The following is a 22,712-nucleotide window of genomic DNA, read 5'->3' as shown; positions in this document are numbered from 1 at the left end:
AGTATCCAGGCTCTGGTGTATTATGCAGTGGTGGCGAATTATTTCAGTGCAGGTAAGATCTGGGATTGGGTCTTGCATTTCAAGAAAGGTGCGGAGCAATGCAAAGGTGCAAACAAAGGCTCAGGAGAGAAGAGCCATCGTCACACGTGGCGGTACCTGCAAGCCAGGACCGGATCCCACCCCAGCTATGGGAAAGACCCTGTAGAAAGGACAACCTCAGTAGGTGTAAGATGACGTGACATTTAGGGAAGCTTTCTCAGGAGGAACACCAGGAATTGGAATAAAATGCATGAGAAGAGGGTGGGTTGACTGGGGAGGAGGTTCAGTGCACATCCCTGGGAATAGGTTAGACGGGGAATGCATCAAGTGCGCAGGCGAGCGCTGGGGTGGGGTGGACTGGCAGAAGTGCAGGGTCCGTCGCAGGCACGGCTCAAGGGGCCACAAAGAGTTTTGGCAAGCGGACCCTTCCCCAGGAGCCAAAGGGCAGAGTAGGGAAGTTTCCTTGCAGTCCAATTACCTCGGCGGGAATCTAAAAGATATTCCCATTGCCTGCGAAGCCGCGTGCCAAGTCTGGTGTTTGTTTGTGTCTGTGTTTATTTCTCAGAGAGTTTCTTTCTCTGCACCCCAGGGAACTGGCTGGATGCAAGCTCTGGCCTTCTCATGGAATAAGAATTAACTCCTGGATCTTGGCAGCATCGGGAGGAGACCGGCTCCTGCTGAATTGCAGCCTGATGAAAGTCCCACAAGCCACAAGACACCCAAAAAACAAATGCTGCGTGCCTTCCATCTGTCCAGAGACCCAAAAAACCTGGGGCCATCTCTGTCCCGTGGCGTTGCGTTGCACAAGGGGGCTTTCAGCATTGCCTGAGGACCTGCTGTCCTCCCACTGCAGGCATAATCATTCAGACCACTGCGGACTTGAAGGACCCATGATTCACAGCTCCTTGTCAAATCTGAAGGTGAATAGGGGAGCAAAAAAACAAGAGCGAAAGGCACAGTACTGCCTCAGACATCAAAATAAAACGGTGTTTGCCTGAGCCCAGTTTTCCACTGGGTTCTTAAATTCCTACACTAATTAAAATCTTCTGGTACAAATTGGTTTTGCTTCTCCAATGGACCATGCTGACTTGCACGAAGGAAGGCTCTGACCCATCCTTTCAGGGGCTACTTCTGTTTTAAGAGAGCATGAGTAATAGCTGAAACACGTGGGGACTTCAACATTTGGGGTAGTTTGGTGAAAAATCCTTTCTCCCTGCCCCCAGCGGGGATAAACCAACGTCAGTGCTTGGTGGTTGCAGGGAAATGAATCGCCAGTCTTGGACTTCCCGCATCCCGGCATCACGCATTCCTGCCGGTGGTGAATCACACGGAGCAGACATGGCGCTTGCCCACAGGGACCCAGCTTGGACTCGGGGAAGTCTGGGCAGAGATGGGGAAAGTGACGTGAAGGAAAAAACCTGAGTCACTGAGAAAACGTGTCTGGAGGCTCCCGGGCTCGTACCTACCCATGGGACCTGAGCACCACACGTGCCTGAGCCATGTTAAGCCAGAGAGCTCGTTGCTCTACCCCCTTTCTTCTTGCTGGCTACAGAGAAGGCAAATAGGCAACTTTAGACACTTGAAAGATAAAATGCTGATGCACCAATGCACACCTAGAGTCATCTGGACAGAAACATCAAGTATATCTTCTTGTGAGCAGCAGATGCTGCAGGGAGGAGTTGGGCTGTAGACTTGAAATGCCAACTGCTCAGGGGCCAAACAGGCACCCAAGCAGCCAAGGCTGTTTAGCCAGCTCCATCTAGTAGCCTAAACCTCATTTTAAAGAGAGGCGGTCTCTGGAAGAACACAAGATCCATCTGATTTGTAATCTAATCTTCTAATGACATTCATGGCATATAAACTGTTTTCCATGGAAACCTATCTGCAGAATGATATGCGCGCCAGATGCCTTGATTTAATTAGCTCATATAATATCCTTAGTTATGTTTAAACATCTGACCCATGCTAAGAAGATTGGGTACTTCAAAGCCGGGTGAATCATTTTTCATACCAGAGAAAAGGAACATCGGAAGAGCCAAATTCGCAGCGGACACCCATTGACGTCCTGCTTGCCAGCGCGTTTACCATTTTCACTGACCTTGGAAATGAACGCATCACCAATTAAGTAATTTCTTCCAAACGGCAGGATGGTGTTGTCCATATTCCCACTGGACCCCGAAGAGGATCCCACGTGAAAGGACATCCAGCCAAGGCTGCCCAGCGAATTCTGTGCCGGTTCGGAGTGGAAGGCTCACCATGCTTCCGTGGCATTTTAAATGCTCTCTGCCGGGAAGCAAACACAAGCCTGCGGCAGCTCACACCAGCACAGAGCTCCTTTCAGGGTTACGGATGTTGGAATGCACAAATAACCTCTAACTGTCCTATTTTTTGTCTTTGGATAGCATAGCATTACGGGATTCATATTTACCTGCACCTCATTTCTTTTGGCCTCTCCTGATGCAGGGACACACACACAGAGTGACGAGGAACAAGGTTCACGCACCAGCAATGGGAACAGCAAAACTTCATAGCGTTGTTTGCATTGGCACAACGGGTTTTGCTGACATCTTTGCATCATTCATAGTCTACGACGCATGAAATATTTAGGGTTATCACTAAACCGAAAGTTGATGGACTAAACCCAAAGTTCACTGAACACCCAGCAAGAACAACTCCCAGCAAGAGGGACCAGACATTGTCTCAGGCTACCGAGTTAAAAATAATTCTCAACTTTCAGATTTCATAGATAGCCTTTAGGCTACAGTTCTGGTTTGAATGATGGGTGATTCAGACAGGGCACTGCAGTATTGTGTCCTGAAGGCCACGGAGATGCTGCAGCAGGCAGGGAAGGAGCAGCTGGCACGCATGAAGGCGCAGATAGAATCATGGAATCATTTAGGTTGGAAAAGACCTTTAAGATCGTCAAAGTCCAACTGTAAACCTAACACTGCCAAGTCCACCAAGTCCAAGATGACCCACCTCCAGACTGGTGGCAGTCGCCAATTAAGGCAAAGAAGAACCTCTGCTTTGATGCTTTGGCTTTAAGAAGGTTTGCACTAACGGAGGTTGGTAATTATAGGAACTGATATTAGGAGTGGAGCTAGGGTAATTGGAAACTTCTGCTTTCCTAGGTAGTATTTATAGGAGGCTTTATTGGTTGCTTTGATGAAGGTAAGGACTCAAATGCCTTTAAACAACAGAAAGTCTTAGAACACATTTATTATAAAGCAAAATTCCTTTCCAGCTCGACAAGAAGTATCTGGAGGTGCGTGTTCAAGTGCTAGGGTGGTGTCGAGATGCGAGGAAGATCGCTGTTACACAGCCGCAAAGTCTCAAAGACTGCAGCATCTCAAGACAGAGTCAGGCTTTTCTTGGCCCAGCAGCTTCATCCTACCAAGCACTGCCCGGCAATGAAGTGCTGCTCAGAGATGCCACCGCGTGCCAGTGCATGACCAAGGCTTCGTCGGTCATCTGTGCAAGGTGGCACCATGCTGATATGCCCTGGACTGCTCTTCAGAGAATCTACCTGTGAATCTCGGTGGTGCCCAAGCAACCCTGAAAACATGCTTAGTGTCTACTACAGCACACAATGTTTAACCTCATCCTAGGGGAATGGGGAACAAAGCTTTCATTTAAAAAACCCAATAATTTAAACAAACTAATTTGATGTATGTCCCAATCAAGGCCAAGCTGCAGCTACCATTAGTAATTTGAAAATGAAAATTTAAAAATTTTATTAAATTAAATATTGCATCTATTGCATCATGAGACTTTCCGCTACAGACAGCGTCATGGAATAACATTGATACGATCAAATATAACAGAAAACTTTCAGAAGCTGCTTTCGTACCGATAGGAAATGTTTAGTTGCTGAAATTTTCCCAAATTAAGACTTGTTGGTAAAAACTGTGTTTTGTGGGCAGTGAAACAAGGGATGAATCTATTATTACATTCCAACTGCAAACAAAAACAGGCTCAGAAAGGCCAGCAACACCCACAAAACAATCCACCCCACTCCCTGTGCCTCCTTAATCTTCCGTGCCTCCAACCGGTACCACAGCTCGCAATCCCGTAAGTGACACCACTCCATGGAGCAAACAGCGCTCAGTGCTTTTAAAGCGATTTCTTAATTTAACTTCCAATTTATGAAGGCATTTTACCATCCTTCAACTCTCATTTTCTCTGAGCAAACGCAGACCCTGCTTTGCAAAACGTTAAATAAATGGATGTCGCCAAATTATTAAAATTAAAGGCAAGTGCAGAGTTGGCCAAGCGAATCATGGCTGGAAACCAGCTTCCAAAATTCCCTTAGCAGCTTTCAAATGATTGTGGAAAGACGCCATCTGAGAAAATGCCGTGTCTGCAAGCATCGCCTCACCCTGGTATGTTTGGAAAGCTTATAGAAAGCCTGCGCCACAGGGAGTGGACTGTGTACAGATCGTACATCATCCTGCTACCTTCTGGGGGACGGCCGAAGCCATCAATGACAACGGTTGTCCTACTCCATCTTATCCATCTTGGCCTTATTTTTCTCTCTGACTTCCTAGTGACAGAAGCATCCTATGAAACTATTTGGAGGTGCTCGTTCCTGGGGCTCGCAGGCACGCACCACCTGCCACTGTTCCCTTCTTGCACAACGATTTTAGGCAAAGGCTTACTTGAGCCTTGCGGTAACTCACAGCCTTCGTTAAACATACATTTGATGGGAAGTGTGAATTTCCAGCATTTTACCTGTAGATTTTCACCATTGCGCAGCTGTGTTTGGCTGGCCCTTTCTTGGTTTGGACTTTTTAGTACCTTTTTAGGATAAAGATCATGGCACACGTGAACTCCTGTCCAGGCACACTCAGGCTGGCTGATTTTCTGTCGGAAAGATTCGTCGTGCATTTTACAAACACCAGATGCTCAATGATGGGAAAATAAAGCATACTTTCCAGTAAACAAAAGCAGATTTCATTTGTCTCTGAAGCATAAACAACAAAAAAAAAAAGTGAAAAAAGTGCAAAACAGAACAGTACAAATCAGGCTCGTACATATGCGTCGGGGGGAAAAAGTGCTGAAAGCAGCGGGAAATGCGTGTACCTGGAGACGGGTTAATGAGCTCCACAGTGCAACTATGGTCTCGGGGGGCTGCAGCCTCCTTTCCCCTGCGCTGGGCTGGCGTGGGCGCAGGAGCCGGGCACCCCCTGTGTGCTGCCCTGTCTCTCAGGCACACCGCAGGTGAGCCGCGGACCTCTTATTTTTCTTCCAGGTTGCAACTTGCAGGGAACAGAAAGCTCATTTGGGAGGGAAGACAAGCCTGAAGGAGCTGATAGGGAACAAAAAAAAAAAAAAAAAAAAAAAGTTAAACAAGTAGGGGCTTCCCCAGCAGCGGCTGAGGGAGTGGAAGTAACGCATGCTAGAGGAAATGCTTTGAGACTGCCGGAGATTTACTGCAGTCTTGGTCGGTTCTCATAGCCCAGAGCAAATAGTTGAGCATCACACTGTGCAAGGCCAAATCTCTTCCTTGCTGCTGCAGGAAAGGGAACTCCACATTAGATCTTACGATAAGATTAATGAGTGTGAGTAATAAGGAAAACGTTGAAATGCCATTATATAAACCAAGGACAGACTCACCCATGAGCTCTTCTCCCCAGACATACATGAAATTCAGTAGGAGGTGATCAGAAACCCCAGCCTATCTACTCCAGAGAGAGAACCGAGAGGGAACAGGTTAAGAGCACGCAAAATCATGGCTGGAGTCTCGCAGCCCTTTAAACAATTCCATGTTGATTGTCCCAAGGTTTGCAGCTCAGCTCTCCCAGCTGACGATAAATCTCCTGTTCTTTTTAAGCTGCGGCACAGAGATGCTGTCGCTGACCCACCATCCAGCAAGGTGGTGGGTACCAAGTTGGGGTGGCTACTGCACGAGCCTGGGGGGAGATGCACTGGGAGGCAGGAGGGAGCCACTTCTGATCTAGAGGAATATCGAGGCTGGAGAAGTCAGAATTTCAAATTAGGGCTTGTTTTGCTTTGTTTTTAATCACCATCACCATAATTCCAAACCATTTGATTGTTTTCTTCCAATTTAGGAGAAACTCTCTTTTTGCCTTTAGAGGAAATGCTGGCACCAGCTCGGACAAACATCTCCCAAGCAAAAATAGCAGGAATCCTAAAAAAGGGACTGTGCCCTTGACTGGAGATAGCTACAGGGACTAAATCCTCAGGTACCCGAAATGCCCCTTCTACCACCTGAGCTAAAGAATGCAAATTGTCCGGGTGTTGCAGATGGAGCCTGCACATCTGCTAACCCCTAGGAAGAACAGAGCAACCATCAGAAATGCTTGCAGCTTAAGTTTATAGGGAGTTTTCCAATGAAAACGCCAGAAAGAGCTAAAATCAAGATATTCTGAGGAATTACACTGACTTCAGAGTACTTTCATGCCAGGACAAACTGAGGAGCTACATTTCCAGTGCTAGGTACAAAGTAAGGAGGCGCACAAATGAGAGGTCTGAAGAGCCTTCTTCAGCCTGTTTTGAAGAACCAGGTGGAAAGCCAAGAGCTTTGGGCTGCTCTAGCCAGCAGTGGGTGACAGCAGCCACCTTGCACTGGCACACGCTGCCACAGCACCCCGAGGAAAGGGCAGGCCAGCACTGCTGAGAGGACATGTGAGCTTGTAAAAGAGGATTTGGCAGGGGAGAAGCTCCAGAAACAGAGCTCCTCTGCACATCCACATCAGTTTACATTTTGATTTGGCTGCCATATCCCCCCTGAAAATTGTCCAGGGGTGGCAAGGCAGGAGTTGGCAATGGTGCAAGAAACCACTGCCCAGTCCCTGCCTGCTTGCCTGTAACCCCCTTGCAGGCAGCACGGTTCTCCGGCCCCCTCCAGTGGCTACAAAACATGCGGAGGAGCCAGCTACAGCCTCCCAGGCCAGCAGGATTCAGGCTTTTGCAAATCCAGTCCCTGCTCTTTGCTGCACAGAGCAGTACTCTCCCTTCCCATGGCGAGGTAAATAATTAGGCAGACAGCCATGCTCTTGCACTGGAACATCTTTATTCAGCTACACATGGATCCAGGCCCACCACAGATACCTCCTATCTGCTCTCAGATCTGACCTTGCTGCTGTGCACAATCATTTTACACCAGGCAAAATCAACAGACCACTGATTAGATCTAATTGAAGCGGGGACTCTGTCACCTCTATCCTGTCCCGTACAGGTTCTTACACTGCTTTCTTTGCTGGAGCAGGAAGGGCTAAAGAGGTGCTGTAAATCAAAGGCTGTTTTTGGTGTAAAAAGTGCTTTACTTGACTTTGGGGATGGGGAAAAAAAAAACACTTCAACCCACAGATGCTGTTCCTATGCCTTTTGCAAAACTCCCAAAGAGCAGGAAATTATATTTGGGTACCAGCATTTTGTGCTCTGGAAATCCCCTATAGCAACAAAGAGAAGAAGAAAGCCCACATGAAAAAGACTGCTTTGGATCTGCTTTGCTTCCAGATCTGTTTTGGTTCTTCAACCATTTTCCAAATCTTGTTTTCCTATCCCACCCAAGCTTACAGCAAGGCCACACAATGCACACTTTATATCTTATGCACAAATATAATAGGCATCTTCAATATAGGGGATGTACACTGCAGAAATGTTTAATTTCGCACCATGATACGCATTTGTTACTCATATTATCTGAGCATGCCCCATGGACAACATGGAAAAGAATACCTTTCCAAAAGAGAATGCTTTGCTACATAAGAGGAAATGGTGAAGTCCAAGTTAAGGCAAAAATAAATGCTGTTTATATAGTGTGAAGATAAATAATATGCACATATTACTCAGATTTCATACTGGAAGACTGTTGTTTCTTGGGTTTAAAAGGACAGGGACAGCCAGAGGATATAGGTTTTGGCCCTACAGGTCAGGACACCAAGGTCTATGAATATCATGAATCTATTTTGAGATTCATTATTATCTCTCGACAATTAACATTCCAGATCTTCTAAGTCTGCCTATTAAACCACTTCACTTAGGCAAAGCTGGGTCTATGTAGCATCAGCAACCAATGTTCATAGGGACAGTAGTCTTTGCACTTACGGCTTAATATTATGTGAGTTTTCCCCCTGAGTTGGACTCCCTTCAGACCCTCAAGCCAAAAGAAAGACCATCCAGGTTTAACACCGAGACCTTTGCAGGAGGCACAGTCCCCCAGTTAAGATGGGAGTTGGACGGGTAGTCCAGGCAAAATGTCTCCTGCACTTCAAAGCTTTGATTCTGCAAATGTCCAACTGATTGATGAACTTCAGGCTTGTTTGCTATTGGGTTGGGAGAACCATCCTCTGACCTGTGGATCAGAGGCTGAAGATATCTGTGGCCAGGGGAATCCTTTGGACTCCACATCAGTTGGATTTGAAGACCCATGTAGTCCTTCAAGCTTGAGGTCAAAAGAACTACCCATACATACAAAGTTCAGCACACTGTTGGAGCACCATGATCATCGTATCTCAAATCATAAATAAAGAATGGTAAACTAACAGAGGTCAAAGTCCCCACCCCCAGTATGGCTTGAGCTTACCAGAGGAATCATATCAGTACCAGGTATTGACTCTGTGCACGGGAAAAGGGTGCTCTTCTCAATTTCACCCACATGGGAGTTACGGTTCTGGGAGGGAGCACAGTTACTAGACTGGTCAGGGTGCCACTGGCTGGCTATCCGTAAGCATGTCGTAGGACAGTGTCAGTCAAGGGCACAACAGTCAGCAAATCAAATTCTGAAGGCAGCTATAATGAAAATTGTAACAGGTCATCTGCAGAGGCTTAGCTTTAATGAGATACTCAAGTTACATCAGGCACTGTGTTAATCATGCCCGTAACAACTAAATTCTCCGAACTTCTTTGGGCCACCCTCCATCATCCGCACCGTGGCACTCCACTGTAGCTCATTCCAGGTGGAGCCAGCTCTCCCCAGAGGAGCGTATGCCTTCCACATTCATCCTACTACCTTCTCCCAAAAGGCACAAATGCATGACCGGTTTGCAAAACTGTCTGAACAAGTGAAAATCAAGGGGGAAAAAGCCGACCCAAAGAAGCTGTTGCCATGGCATTTTCTCAAGACAACCTCCCTCGTTTTCTGCCTCTACACTGGAGCTAGAGAGTACGTTCGGCCCGCGCTCCTGCAAAACATTATGGTTCCACCAGCAAGGTGACAAGAGGCTTTACAACCTGTTTGCATCTTTCAGGCATGTTAACACTTCTATAAAGCAAGCGCACAACTCTCAGGCAACATGCTCATGGGCTGCCCTGGCCTCCAGCATGGTGAAAACCTAAACCATCTGCAAGCCTGAAAAGGAAACAGTGCAAAACTGCTGCCTTCTCACCTTGAAAGCACGCCTACGGCTACACATCCTTGCCATTGTCTCTCACCTGATGAGGGTTTTGAAAGGATTCTTTGCTTTGGTATCTGAACACTGAGTGTAACCACCACACTGTAGCCTGTTCTCAGCCGTGCAAATTTTGCCACCTTATCCTAAAATCAGTGAGCAGAGCAATGTAAGGGGCCAGCTGGACCTTCCAGGCCTGGCCACGGAACTGAACTAACAGGAAACAATCAGGGACTGTGTTTTTCCTGCCCTTCCTCCTCCAAAGCATCTTGGAAAGGCACGTGTTCTTCAGCAGATAATAAAACATACAAGAAAGTCCATCGTTGCTTATCGAACTCCACCCTAAACACATCCCATAGTGGGAGGACCAGAAACCGAACTGTGATTTGGCATTCATTTATGCCTCTGGAAAAAGAACATTTTGTGACTAGTGTCAAGACCGGGGGGGCAAGTCTATGGGGCGGCCTTGAGGATCTGCTCTACAGAGGCAGGATAACCAGGGTGTCGGCCAAAGGCATTCGAAACCGAAATGCAAGGCAGCTTAAACAACCCCACTTCTCTGTTACAGCAGATCCCGTTCCCAGGAGGGGCTGTCTTACTGTCCTTGCCCATCCCATGCTTAACTCAGCTCTCAACAACAGGTCCCTAGGCACCAATACCATACAGTAAATAAATCCCCAACATCTTTAGGATCACATCTGGAAAAACACCCTTGCCAACTGCATGAGCATGGGAAGAACATCTGGCAACGAAAAATTGTCCAAAAAATCAACTTATAACACAGGGACTAGAAAGAACTTGAATCAGTAAAGTAAAAGCAAGTACCAATTATCACCTGAGCTTTTATCCAAGATCCTGAGGGACCATCATCTCTGTCTTTCTAAAGTTGCTATTCTGACAGTGTTCCCTATAGAATGACTACATCACTACCTTTAAGGAGCTGGCTGACCCTGAGATCCCGATGAAAGGCTGTCGACCCACTGCAGAATGACGCTCTTCTGTGAGCTTGTGACATGAAGGTAAACAGCAATGTAGAGGCACTGGAAATCAAAGGAGCCCAGGCTGCTGGATGCAACACTGCATTTAGAAGCACATAACCTCTCCAAGACAAGATAAAAAGTCCTTTCCTCTCCCTTTTCCACAATGCTGGTAGAAGCAGTATGCAAACAAAAAGACCTGTTAAGCGGATCTGGGAGGGTTTTCTCTGGTCATACCACCACCGTGGGATATGGAGTAAAAGGTAGGTAGGAACTTCTATTTCTATGTGCTGTGCATTGTCAGCTACTTTACTGGGCCTTCAATAACATCATAATCACTGCAATGTTGCAAGCAGGCAGTTTAGAGATCATTTTGGTATCTTTTTCTTCATAATCACACAGATATATTCACAGGCATTGCATCAACCACCATCCAGCACAGCAACACAACAGTTTAATTTAGCAACCCCTCCACTGTTGCTCCTGGTCACTCTCAAGTATTCAAAGCCATTTTACAGTGAACAGATTAATTTAGCCATTGCTTTTCCAAAAAGTACCCTAGAAATCTTTCAGGTTCACATACTGGCTTCATCTGAGTATCACAGTCCTTGTCCCACCGCCACCGCAGTGGTGACTGAACCATAGGGATCACATCCCCACAACAGGCTGTGTAGCTATCAGTTTCCAGAGGTGAAACTACCTTTTCCTCTTCTCTTCACGTTTTCTCATTCGTGCTACGGCAGTGGTCACGAGGCTTGACCCAGTCCCAGACAGTCGGGAAGAGGAGCGGCCAGCCCCTGCCTTGTCCATCACAGTGCTGGAGGGAGAGCCAAGCTGCCACAGCAGATCTGGTGCTCTGCAGAAACGACTCAGACAGGATAGGATTACATCTTCTGCTACCCTCCCATCTGTGCGATGGGGCCTCTACACGAAGAAAGCCAAGTCAGCAGCTACCTTGCAGCACGTAGAGACGGATACAATTCTCCAAGTAACACACGGCACCGGACAGGAAACTTGATGCGTTTCACACCAGAAGAGGACAGAAGAAAATACACCCACTTTTACAGCAGCAATCACAAACTCCATAGGGAAGAGAAAGGCCAGGTACTGCTGGCAGAAAGAGAACAGTGCTGTTGTAAAACCCTTACAAGGCAAGGAGAGACTCCCTTATACACTATAGGAAGAGGAAAGGCTTAAGTACGGACACTTTCCCCACGCAGAAGTGCCGCTGAGACCCAAGTTGTGTGTAACACAGAGCAATAACAGAGGTAGAGTCATAACAAACAGACATATGCTAACTGCTATAGGATATATTGTATTTGCTCATGTAACAGCCACACACGCTTTTTGGCCTCATCACCCAACCAGTTGCAAACAAGAGATCACCCGTTAGATAACCAGTAGCTTAAGAATAGACACACAAAATCACTGCACCCTAAATTTGGAGGGAAAATCACAGGGGCAGGGAATTATGTGCACTCCATGAGCAATACAGTGTTTCACTGTGGGGGAAGGGTTAGGATTGGCACCTGGCTTTATCAGCGCACTCATTTACCAAATCCAACTGTCCCGGAAAGCAGCCAGTTGCCCTTTAACTGTGTTCGTGAAGTAAAAATTGTTTAATGGGGTCTGGGATTGGAAGGATATGGATCAGATCCAGACGAGATTTGCCAAGTATTCTTCGCACAGCTATGCGGCAGAGAGACAAGAGGCTCCGGGTGCGGCCTGCAATAAAGAAAGCAGAGAAAAACTGTTGAGGAAGAGAGAGGGATAACAGCGTGTAAATTGTGCTGAGCTCTGGCTGACAGCTGAGGAGCCATTTACCCCTTCCTAACGCCGAGGCCACGTCCTGCACAGCAACAGGAAGGCAACGCAGGAGAGCTGAGCGTGCACAAATCCTCCCCGTGAGCAGGCCAAACCTTTTGGCCAAAGACTTGGAGCAACGACAGCTGCCACATGGGCAGTTTGGAAGGGCAAGCTGGAGACCGCATAGGGTTGTGACCATGGAGCCGGTCCCTGCATGCGAGTTCAAGAGACCACGGCTGAACACACAGCAGGAGAGGTTGTGAGCAGCTTTATACTAATCAGATCATTCTAAAATTATGTGGACTTTATTTTTGCTCTAAACCACCCCCTGGGAATCAACAGCATGGACAGCCAACTCAGGCTTTATCCCAACTTTCTTTTGAGGGCTTCGAGTTCATGGAGAGCTCTTCCAGCACAGGGACAAGAAGATGGTGGTGTCTATGTTGATTCAGGAACTGGACCTCCAAGGCACCATTCCATTATCCTGCATGCTCTACCTGAGGAGTCCCATTTGCCTCCTAAACCCAGGCTTAATGGAAACCACCTGCTCCAGCTTATGTGCACCTCTTCTCAGCAAAAGTCCAGGCAGGTTTAAAAACCAGGCACGTGCAAAGCTGAATAACTTTGGGGTGGGGGCTGGGGGTTGTATCCCACATCCTGAATCCCTTTCAAATTTCTCTGGAGTTCGAGAGGGAAACACCATTTCCGACCCTGGTGCAAAGCCCTGGCCTTCACCAGCTGAGCCTGGTGGTTTTACGAGGTGCTGCCCTGGCTGAAACAAGGGTGCACACTGTATTGATGTTGCTTTCTTATAAAAAGAAAGAAATAGCAGGTAAATTTAGGCACGTTCAGGACTGAGGCTCTGGTTTACTTCTTTTGTAACTCATTTGCTTCCCAGAGGATGTTAAATTCAAAAAGCCAGGTTTTTCCCACCTTTTTCCACCACCATCTGAGCTCCCTCCTGCCACTTGCTACCACCATTTGTGACTTTACTTCCCAAGTAGCCTGTCCAGATACAACTACCTCTTGGGTCCCTCCCTGGGCCCCCCTGCAGAGCACAGGGTCACTCAAGAACAGTGAGGGCACGTCTGCATGGCTTTGGAGAACTGGGTCTCACTGGATATGCCATAACCTGCCTGTGGTTTGCAGACCCAAAGCCCAGCTCTGATAGGACCTCACTGACTAAATCTTGCCTCAGGCTGCTGAGGACATGGTTAGGCAATGGAAAAGAACTGGGAGAAAGAGAAAAAAGGTGAAATTACCAACAGAGGTTGGGCTGCTGGGATGGCATCATCGGTAGCTGAAGGACTCCAGAGGGAAAACACCATGTGAGTGTACAAAATGCAACAGGAGAAAAACAGGGAGTCTCGCTGGAGGCTTATGGGGAAGCCATTGGGTTGAGTCATCAGTGTTGACAGAGCCGAAGGCAACACTGAGGATCCGTGCCAGGGAGCCGCAGAGGCCGGCCCCACAGTCCTCCTGCCTGATGCCTGCCTGGCCAGCAACAGCTCTTTGGGAGCCATATCAGGGGTGGTGAAGTCATTAACACTTAGCTTAACAGCTTGTTAAATCCCAGTTATCTTTTTTGTGTGTTAGAATTGCTTTACACTTTTTAAGTTAGGTATAACCTGTTTACAGGATCTTTTTGCACTTGGCTGAAGGCACTTGAACAGACAGACCCAAAAGAGGATGGTAACACCCACCCTACCACCTTAACAGCTCCCAACTACCAAATACACTCTCAAAAGAGTTCTCCTGAATCCAGATCTCGACAAAACCGGTGCCACTTCAGTAAGTCAAAGCTACTTACCCCGTGCTTCTTTGAACACCTGCAGAGCCTCAGGGTTGACTTTGACCCTTCCCGTGGATTCAACTCCCAAGGCCTCCACTTTCACCAGGTTCAGATTGGCTCCAAAGTCAATCAAGAGGTGGACGAATGCTGCTTCACAGCCATGCCGCAGGACAGCGTCCATCACACACACGGGGGAGCCCCGGGAGAAGCCTTGGATGTTGATGGGCCCGCAGCAGTTAAAATCCGGGTTGGCTCCTGCCTGGAGCAGCAGCCGGAAGCACTGGAGGTTGTGGTAGGCAGCGCTGATGTACAGCGGGCAGACCACCAGCGTGGTGAGGGGCCGCAGGGAGAGGCTGGGGACTCGGGAAGGGAGGTGGTGATTCACATCCACGTCTGCGCCGTACCTGGGTGGGGAAGAGAGAAGAGCAGAGGTTTGGAAACAAGGGCAAGAGCACCACAACTGCACCCTAGGGTGACAAAATGGCAGAGGTTGAGGCTGAAGGACACCCGGAGGGTGAGCACCCTGCCTGTCTTTGGTACCTCTGGGGCCCACCACCCAAGAACTGCCCATACCTACACTGAGAGGGGCCTGGCAGGGCTTCTGAGCGAGGATGCTGTATCCAGCACGGTCTGATCTTCAAGAAGCAAAGCTGTTTCTCTGCCCGCAACAGCCCAGGCTCGGGAGAGAGCAGCTGAGGAGCATCTTTCCTTGCCCTCCTGAAGGATGTGCCTAGCACGGCCTTGGCACAAGGGACGGCTCAGCCCTGAGCCAGCACCACATAATGTTGGATGCTAATGAGCCGGCTGGGGAGCAGGGGTTTTTCCAAATGACTCAGTTGAAGATATGCAGCGAAATAACTTCCCCACCAGGATAAAACAGGCCAAAAGCAATACAGGCAATCGATCTGACTGTCGCAGACAGCAGGGAAATGGAAACAGAAATCTGTGCTCAACAGCGAAACATGTATGACAAAATCCTGCTCCCGAAGGAGCTGGGGTGGTTGAAATCCCATCAGAAATCCCATCAGGGAGTCAAAAAGGGGCCTTTTCCCTAGTATTCAGCTCAGCTGAAGGGATGTACCCGCCAACTCTCAGCACGTAGGAAACTGGAAAAACACAAAATAATTGCGTCAAACCTTCCGCTCTCCCCATCCATCCTGCACAGCTCCATTCACAGGTTATATATTATACTAGACACCGCACAAGAGATTACAGTTCACTGGCCAGCACTCCAGGCACTGAAGGGGAGACCTCAACGAGCTGCCGCAGCAAACCTCTCAAGCCTTTTGCAACTGGCTCCTGCCTCGCTCTACCCCACAGAGGAACCCGTACCTCACATCTTCGCTGCATGGTGCCATGGTGTCCCAACTGCTCCATAAGCCCTGCGGCTAGAGCAAGGCGGGCTCGGGCTTGCTGTGGCCTAGAGAAGGCATGCAAGCAGGTAAAGTCCTGCTCAACGGACATCAGCAGCATCATCAAACAGAAGCAGCGCTCGCAGCATACTTCTTTTTGGGAAGTACAGGTGGCACTAAGTTGTGAACAAGCAGAAAACAAGGCTTATTGGCTTTGGTTCTTTTCATTTTTTTGGAGGAAGTGAAGAATGCAGCTAAATAAATGGGAGCAAAAAGGCCAACTGTCGCTGTCTGGAAAAGCATGGAATTTGAAAAATGGCAATGCTGCAGAAAGAAGAGACGGCAGAAATAAGCACTTATGTCCCCCAGGCTGGGTAACACCCAAGCAGTGGGGACACTAACTCCATCTACTTCACATGCAGCTTGGATGGGAACAAAGAAGAAGACAACACAGTCCCCTAAGGAGTAGCTGGTTTTCATTGCAGCATTGCAGATCAAGCAAAGCCTTGTCCCTTCTCCCCACAGAGGGATAAAAGGTTCCTTCACCCGCCAGTCCCCCTCCCAAAATTGCAAACTAAGCATTCAGAGAACTAGATTCTTCTATCTTCCTAGATAGTGTTATACTCCTTTCTGCAGTTAATAAAACAAATAAGGAAACCACCTGGGGACAAATTCTGCCTCAAGGCAAGCACAGCTCTTGCTGAACCCAGTAGGGGCTGGTCCCTATCCAGCAAATACTTCACCAAATGCTTCAATTCTGAGGATGGGAATAGCCTCATTTAAATTAAGCACACTGTCATGGTTTAACCCCAGCTGGCAACTAAGCACCACACAGCCGCTCACTCACTCCCCCGCCTTGGTGGGATGGGGGAGAGAATCAGACGAGTAAAAGCGAGAACACTTATGGGTTGAGATAAGAACAATTTAATAATTGAAATAAAATATAATAATAATAATAATAAATTGTAATGAAAAGGAAAATACAAAAAGAGAGAGAAATAAACCCCAAGAAAGATAAGTGATGCAAATGAAAAACAACTACTCACCACCAACCGACCGATGCCCAGCCTGTCCCTGAGCAGCAGCCCCCCGGCCAGCTTTCCCCTAGTTTATATACTGAGCATGACATCATATGGTATGGACTATCCCTTTGGCCAGTTTGGGTCTGCTGTCCTGGCTGTGCCCCCTCCCAGCTTCTTGTGTATCTCCAACCTTCTCAGTCGGTAAAGCATGAGAAGCTGAAAAGTCCTTGACTCAGTGTAAGCACCACTTAGCAACAACTAAAACATCAGTGTGTTATCAACATGATTCTCATACTAAATCCAAAACACAGCACTATACCAGCTACTGGGAAGAAAATTAACTCTATCCCAGCCAAAACCAGGACACACACACAGAACAAGAGCCAAGGAAACTTGTCTAAGAGCTGCAAACGGCATGCAGTGTATTTTTACCCCAACACACAAGATCTCCCAAGCATTAATATCTTGGCTGAGATCTCAGGAGATCTGTGGGGTGGAGAAATGCAGAAAAAGGACGGAGCTAGGCAGTAACAACACTGCTGAGTGCAAGCTGGTCCTCGCACCCGCCACAGGACCCAGCTTCACTTCCCAGGCCAGGCAGCTAGCCCAGGGATCGCTGCACACTAAGGGGACATTCCCATCTTTTGGGGACTTCCACAGCACTTTGCTGAATCTGCATCACTTCACCGATGTGGGAGCACAGAGGGCTAAATAAGAAAAGGTGTCTGTTCTGCACAGGCAATCGCACATATTCCCTGTAGATAAACCTCTTAAAATCAGACAACATGAGCATTTGGATAGAGTTATCTGTGCTGCTGTGGGACTTTCGTAGGGCCGCTGCCTCCTATGGCCATGGTCCTGACCTCCGGAGAGCAGGTACCCCTTAATTTTAGTCCTTTTTTTTCCATTATTATCACCAAAATTGTCAGTTGAAACCCCCAATTCAAAGCAAGATACAAAATTCTGCTTTTATCACAGTTAGGCACGCGCCTGAGGCATCAGAATGATTTGTCAGATCTCTTTTTCACCGTTTTTAGTGTGGCAAAAGGATCCTCTTGTCCTTAACACGCTGGGTCAGCCCTCAGTTACACTGCAAGTATAATGCAACGGTCTGCTCCCATTGCAGCATGATCACATCACAAACTGTTAGGAAAGTAATCTATAGCCTGGCAATACAACCATAAATATTTCCGCCAGCCGTCTTATAAAATGGATGGCCGTTCCATAGCTATGTGTGTATTTACTATTAATGGATACAATTTCACCTATTGCTTGGTTAGCTGGTTCAGCAATTGTGGTAGGATTCAGGAATCCTGATTGTGCTACCACATGATTAAAAAAAAAAATTAACCAGGTGATGTTTAGACACCTGCAGCAAGCCTGAACTGGGTTGGGCTTTCTTTCCAGGATACTGAGGCGCTCTCAAGCTGAACATGCTGAAATATTTCCTTATATCTCAGTAAATGTGTCTTCCTCATCGCATTCCCCCTGCCAAATCCTTTAAATCAACATTTTAAAAATCTCTGAGCGAGCTTTGCAACATAAGACTGCATTTTAAAGTAAGCAACTCTGAACAGATCTGTGGAATCCGTACTCTGAGATATTTGAAATTTTGGGCAATGTGACAATTTGGTATTAGCTTAGCAGCCTTGGGAGAGACATTGTCTAATAAAAAGATATTGGACAAACTCCAGTTAATTTTTAATCCTGAAAGTTTTCCAAAATCTTGCTTTTAATATTGCTGGCAAGGTATCCCAAGGAGTAGACACATAAATCAATGCATCAGCTCTCCATGTGCTGCTGAAATACCATTTGCTACATTTCACCCTGCCTTAGCGGAGGTATCAGGGGAGATTCTCGGGAATGCAGCATGTGAGCTGAACCCTGCACCAACAAGCACGTGGCGATGGGGACATCCTTCTCTCGGCTTGCTGAGAAAGGAGCAAGGAGGGGGGGCCGTCTCCCCTTCTTTCTACTTGCCAGCTTCCTTAAAGCTGCACTTGTATGAAAATTAACTTCCCCACAAGCAAAAAGGAAAGCAGAAAATCCCCAAGTACTTTGAAAATTTTCTATTCAAATCCTTTTTGTTGTTATTTTCTAGCATTTGCGGTCATTGAAGGGATTCCTTAGAGAGTGTTTCCGCGTGAATCCAAATAAACCTTCTTCTCTTCTACTATTTCTTTCTACAACTTACATTTTCCCCTTATGATCCCTTATTATTTGGTGTCAATGGCCCATAATAGTTGCTCAGCATGGTCCCTTATACAAAAAGCTTCCAATTTAGAAGAAAGGAAGTATCACGGCACGCCACAGAGGAAGAAACTCAAGTTTGCACAGCACAGACCTTGAGCCCACTCACTGCTGGTGCTGCAGCGGGGTAGGAGGTCACCATCCATCCACCACCCAGCTAAGGTTACTGTTCATCACCTCATAGTGACGGCCGTCACTCCCTGCCCCAGAGATGCCACCCCTTTGATGGAACTGTGCATCGGGCATCCGGCAAGGGGAGACTGAATCAGATGCCACGGAGTGATGGGAAAACGCCAGGCAGCCAAGAACAGACAGTGCCAGCGACGAGCATCTCTCCTCCCAATGACAGAAAATGGTCAGCGCAGCCGAGCTACACAAAGGAGAGATGTGTTTCCAGACAATTTTTGGTTCACTGGGAGATCCACCTCACTCATAGATTCAGCCAGGGGCACGGAGCTGGCAGTCAAGATGGAGGTGGGGGGGAAGATACTTTGCAAGATTTGGTTCTGACTGAATAGTGGCTGGTGGGCTCAGAAACAGAGACTCCTCTCTTGGGCTTTCTCTTAGGAGAACAGTCACAGGAGTCACACAGCAGGGCACTGACCTGTTGCCAGGGCCAAGTGATAGGGAAGACAAGGATGTCCCTTTGGGCACCCCTCCACCTTCTCTCCTGTCCATCTCTTGGTCAGCTTCACCAGGCCTGTGGAGGCACTGGGCATGCGAGGAGGGAATGGATGCTCCAAGCCCCATGGGGGAAAGATCCCAAGGGAAGAAGAGAGGGAGGTAGAGCCACCCATCTCCCCACCAGGACCATCTCCAGCCTGCACCCGAGCTCTCACCTTATCAGCTCCCGGAGGATGTCTGCCCGGCCCACACGTGCCGCATGGTAGACAGGGGTGCTGCGGTGGTGCCGGCTGCCGTTGGGGTCAGCCCCAGCTTCCAGGAGGATCTTGGCACACTCGAGGTGCCCGTTGACCACGGCCACGTAGAGGGCGGTCTGCCCCTTCACATCCACCAAGTCGATCTCAGCCCCTTTGCGCAGGAGGAAGTCGACGCAGGGGCCGTGGCCGGCGGTGGCGGCGATGCGCAGCGGCGTGCAGGGCAGCCAGCCGCAGCACCACACCGACTTCTCGTTGATCCGGCTGGCATCAGAGGGGAGAAGTGTTGGGTCAGAGAGGCCCTCCTGCCGCCTTGCGCCATCCCACCTCCCCCAGCCCTGAAGGAGGATGCTGGGAGAGCCCAGCCAGCTCCCTTGAAGTTTTCCTCCCCATTTTTGGCACTTTATAGCAGCCCTGAAAAGCTCCTGCCAATAACCTGACTAAGCGCTGCACCTAAGTAGCCAGAGACTATGGCATGCACTGGAGTACTGCCTGGAAGATGGGCTTTATCGCAGCTCTGCTGTGTCAGGAGCTGCACATATGCACAGTGAGGGACAAACCCTGCCTCAAAGCTCAGTCAAAATTACCAATAAAAAAAAAAAAAATACTCCCTTTTTACAGGGAGATGTCCCAAATCAGAAGTGACCAAGCTGGTCATTTAATTCAAGCTGCTCCAAAAGGGGTAGAAGGTTGTCAAAGCAGCAGGGAAACAGCAAGAGGAGGGGAGCAATGTACGGAAATGCAGGCGCACATCCGTATCATACCGCTGGCAACAATCAGCCAGGCACCATGGGATGACATAAACAAAAATCCAGGGAAACTCAGCCGTGCCAGCAAGGAGTAAGCTTGGGACGCGTGGCCATCCTGCACTGAACAGCATAAGTAGGCCATTAGCATCCTTGTTGGATGGCTATACTGGCATAAGAGCCTCTTCCAATTTATAGAAGAGATGGCTCTGGCTGGCGGCTACTTAGGTCCCGTCTGAAATCACTCGTATGAGTTGTCATGCTCATCCAGATCTCAGGTTAGCCCTACAAATCTCATAAACTTCCAGACCTCACTCCCAAATTCTCTGCAAATCACTGCGGGTACCATTTTAGCCGGAACACGCAAAGAGGAAGGGATTTCTTTAAGGCCAATGTAGGCTGGCGAAAGTGCTCTTTAACCAGCGCAGCAGTGGATTTGCTCTTCTAGCTCTCTCCATGCAGGCTCACGTAACTGGTAGAGGACAAAGCAGTTTTTATACAGCGCATTTACAGAGTTTGCTGGGAGAGCAATGCCACAATTTTTTTTTTCAACCACGTTTTAGGAAGAGGAGTAGTATAAACCCCACATCAAGCTCTCAGCTGTCAAGTCTTATGCTAAAAGCATTCCCTTTAACCTTGGAGGTTTGGGGATCTCCATCCCCTACCTACCCCCAAATTCAAAGAAGTCACTTCTTGGTTCACTTCACCACCTGTGTGATGGTGCTGCGGGTCCAGCTCTCCTCCTCCCGCCAAACTTTGCTTTTTCCTGCAAGGAAGGAGGCCTGGCCCTGCTGCCACAGGGTTCCCACACAGCATGGGACAAAAATAAGGCAAAAATCTCAGACCAAGGGACCTGAGAGCCCCAGCTGCCCAAGTGGCAGAAAGAGGGGCTGGCTCATTCTCATTTTTGCTGAAAGGACACTTTTTTTGAGGCTGGGAGACATTTTGCACTCTAAGCAGTTTTCTCCATGGTGCAGGAAAATTAATTAACTATCCCCACGGTCACAGACTTAGCACTGGGCAGATTTTGTAACATAGGGTGTTTCAGGTTTATATTCGATTGCAATCCCTTTTGTGTGTTTTTCCCATTATACGTAGGCTCCTATTTTCACGGTATTACGTTTCCACCCTGATCCGAAAAGAACTCGTGCGTGGCCGCCGCACGCTCGCGAACTGGCTTGAGATTTGCCTTCTGGGAGACCACGGGGGATGGTTTCGGGGGCGAGCGGAGCATCCTCCCAACCTGACACCTCTCCTGTGACAAACGGAGCGGGATGGGGTCTCCAAAAGGAGCAGGCTGTGGGGAGATGGCTGTGGGGTGAGCAGTCCCAGGGAGTCATTAGCCAAAACCGTTTGAGCGGGACCTCGCACCCCTCGTCCCCGCGAGGGGTACAGGGCGGGTGAGGGTGCGGGCAGGGCGGGGTGCGCGAAGCCCCCCTCACCTTTGGAAGCTCTCCTCTTGCAGCAAGCTCTTGAGGGTGGGCAGGTCCCCCACGTAGGCCGCGTCGTGCAGCCGGGTGTCCTCGCAGTGCTCGATGGGGTGGTCGCAAAACTGCTCCCGCAGCCACTCCTTCAGGTTACGACCTGCGCTGGAGAGAGAGGCGGGGAGCCGGGCTGAGCCCTGGGCAGAGGCTGCCCGGGGCTGTCCCGTCGCCTCCCGGCACAAGGCGAGCCCGAAAGGAGCCCCCGGTTCGGCGGCGGGCCCAGAGCGGGCAGCGCCGCTCCCCCCCACGTTACCTGCCTGCCCGCCTGAGGCGGCGGGCGGGTCCCCGCCGCCGGGGGGGCCGCCCTCCGCCATCTGCCCCTCGCAACGCCGGGCCGGCTCGGCCTCCCTCCCCGCCGGCAGCGTCCCCCCGGCCGCCGCCGCCACCGCCCTCCCTCCCCGGGCCGGCCTGATTGGTGCCTGCCGGCCCGGCGGCTTCCTGCCTCCGCGTTAAGGTGGTTTTCCCCGGCGGGAGGAGGGCGGTTCGCCTCCGCTCCGGCAGCCAGGAGCAACGCCGGAGCCATTCCTCCTTCAGACCCGCCCCGCGGCGGCACTTCAGCGGGAGGGAGGCTGGGGCGGCCCGGCCCGGCCCGGCTCTCCCGGCGGCGGCGGCCCTCAGCGCCCCGAGCCGGAGCCGTTAGCCCGGCAGAGCTCGGTCGCTGGTAAAGGGACCTGGGAGCTCCTTCTTCCAGCAACGGGCAAAAATGGGGCTGATAATTAAGTGTCCCTGGAGCAGCCTCACGGCCGCCAGCTGCACCTCTGCAGGAGGGATACCAAGTGTCTGCAAGCTGGTACAGCGCAGAGTTTTGCTTTTCTTAGGCTAGACAAGGTTTCCCACAGCTAAAAGCTGCAGAGAAGTTTTTACGTGATCATATTCTCCTGTTTTTCCCTGCAGCACAGCTCCCGGGGTCTTTTGTCAGGTTGCCGCAAGCCTGAGGGAGAAAACAGCCTGTGTGAGGGTGGACAGAGCTGCAGCGGGCTGGGAGCAAGCAGAAAGGCAAGGTGGTCGTT

At 49.3% G+C, this 22,712-nt stretch overlaps 1 protein-coding gene across 1 annotated transcript; it reads right to left on the bottom strand.

Annotated features, from left to right (window-relative positions):
* Positions 1–11,664: 11,664 nt before the first annotated feature.
* Positions 11,665–22,225, bottom strand: ASB1 (ankyrin repeat and SOCS box containing 1). Its single transcript, XM_075153814.1, is given in 6 exon segments — positions 11,665–12,097; positions 13,989–14,374; positions 19,434–19,736; positions 21,661–21,807; positions 21,956–22,075; positions 22,077–22,225. Coding segments are annotated over 6 exon segments (1,239 nt in total). The 3' UTR covers positions 11,665–11,963.
* Between the last annotated feature and the right edge of the window lie 487 nt (positions 22,226–22,712).

This window comes from Calonectris borealis, chromosome 6 (assembly GCF_964195595.1).
Source record: "Calonectris borealis chromosome 6, bCalBor7.hap1.2, whole genome shotgun sequence".
NCBI lineage: Eukaryota > Metazoa > Chordata > Aves > Procellariiformes > Procellariidae > Calonectris > Calonectris borealis.
Note: the sequence above shows the minus strand (reverse complement) of the source record. Positions and strands in the feature narration are given on the sequence as shown.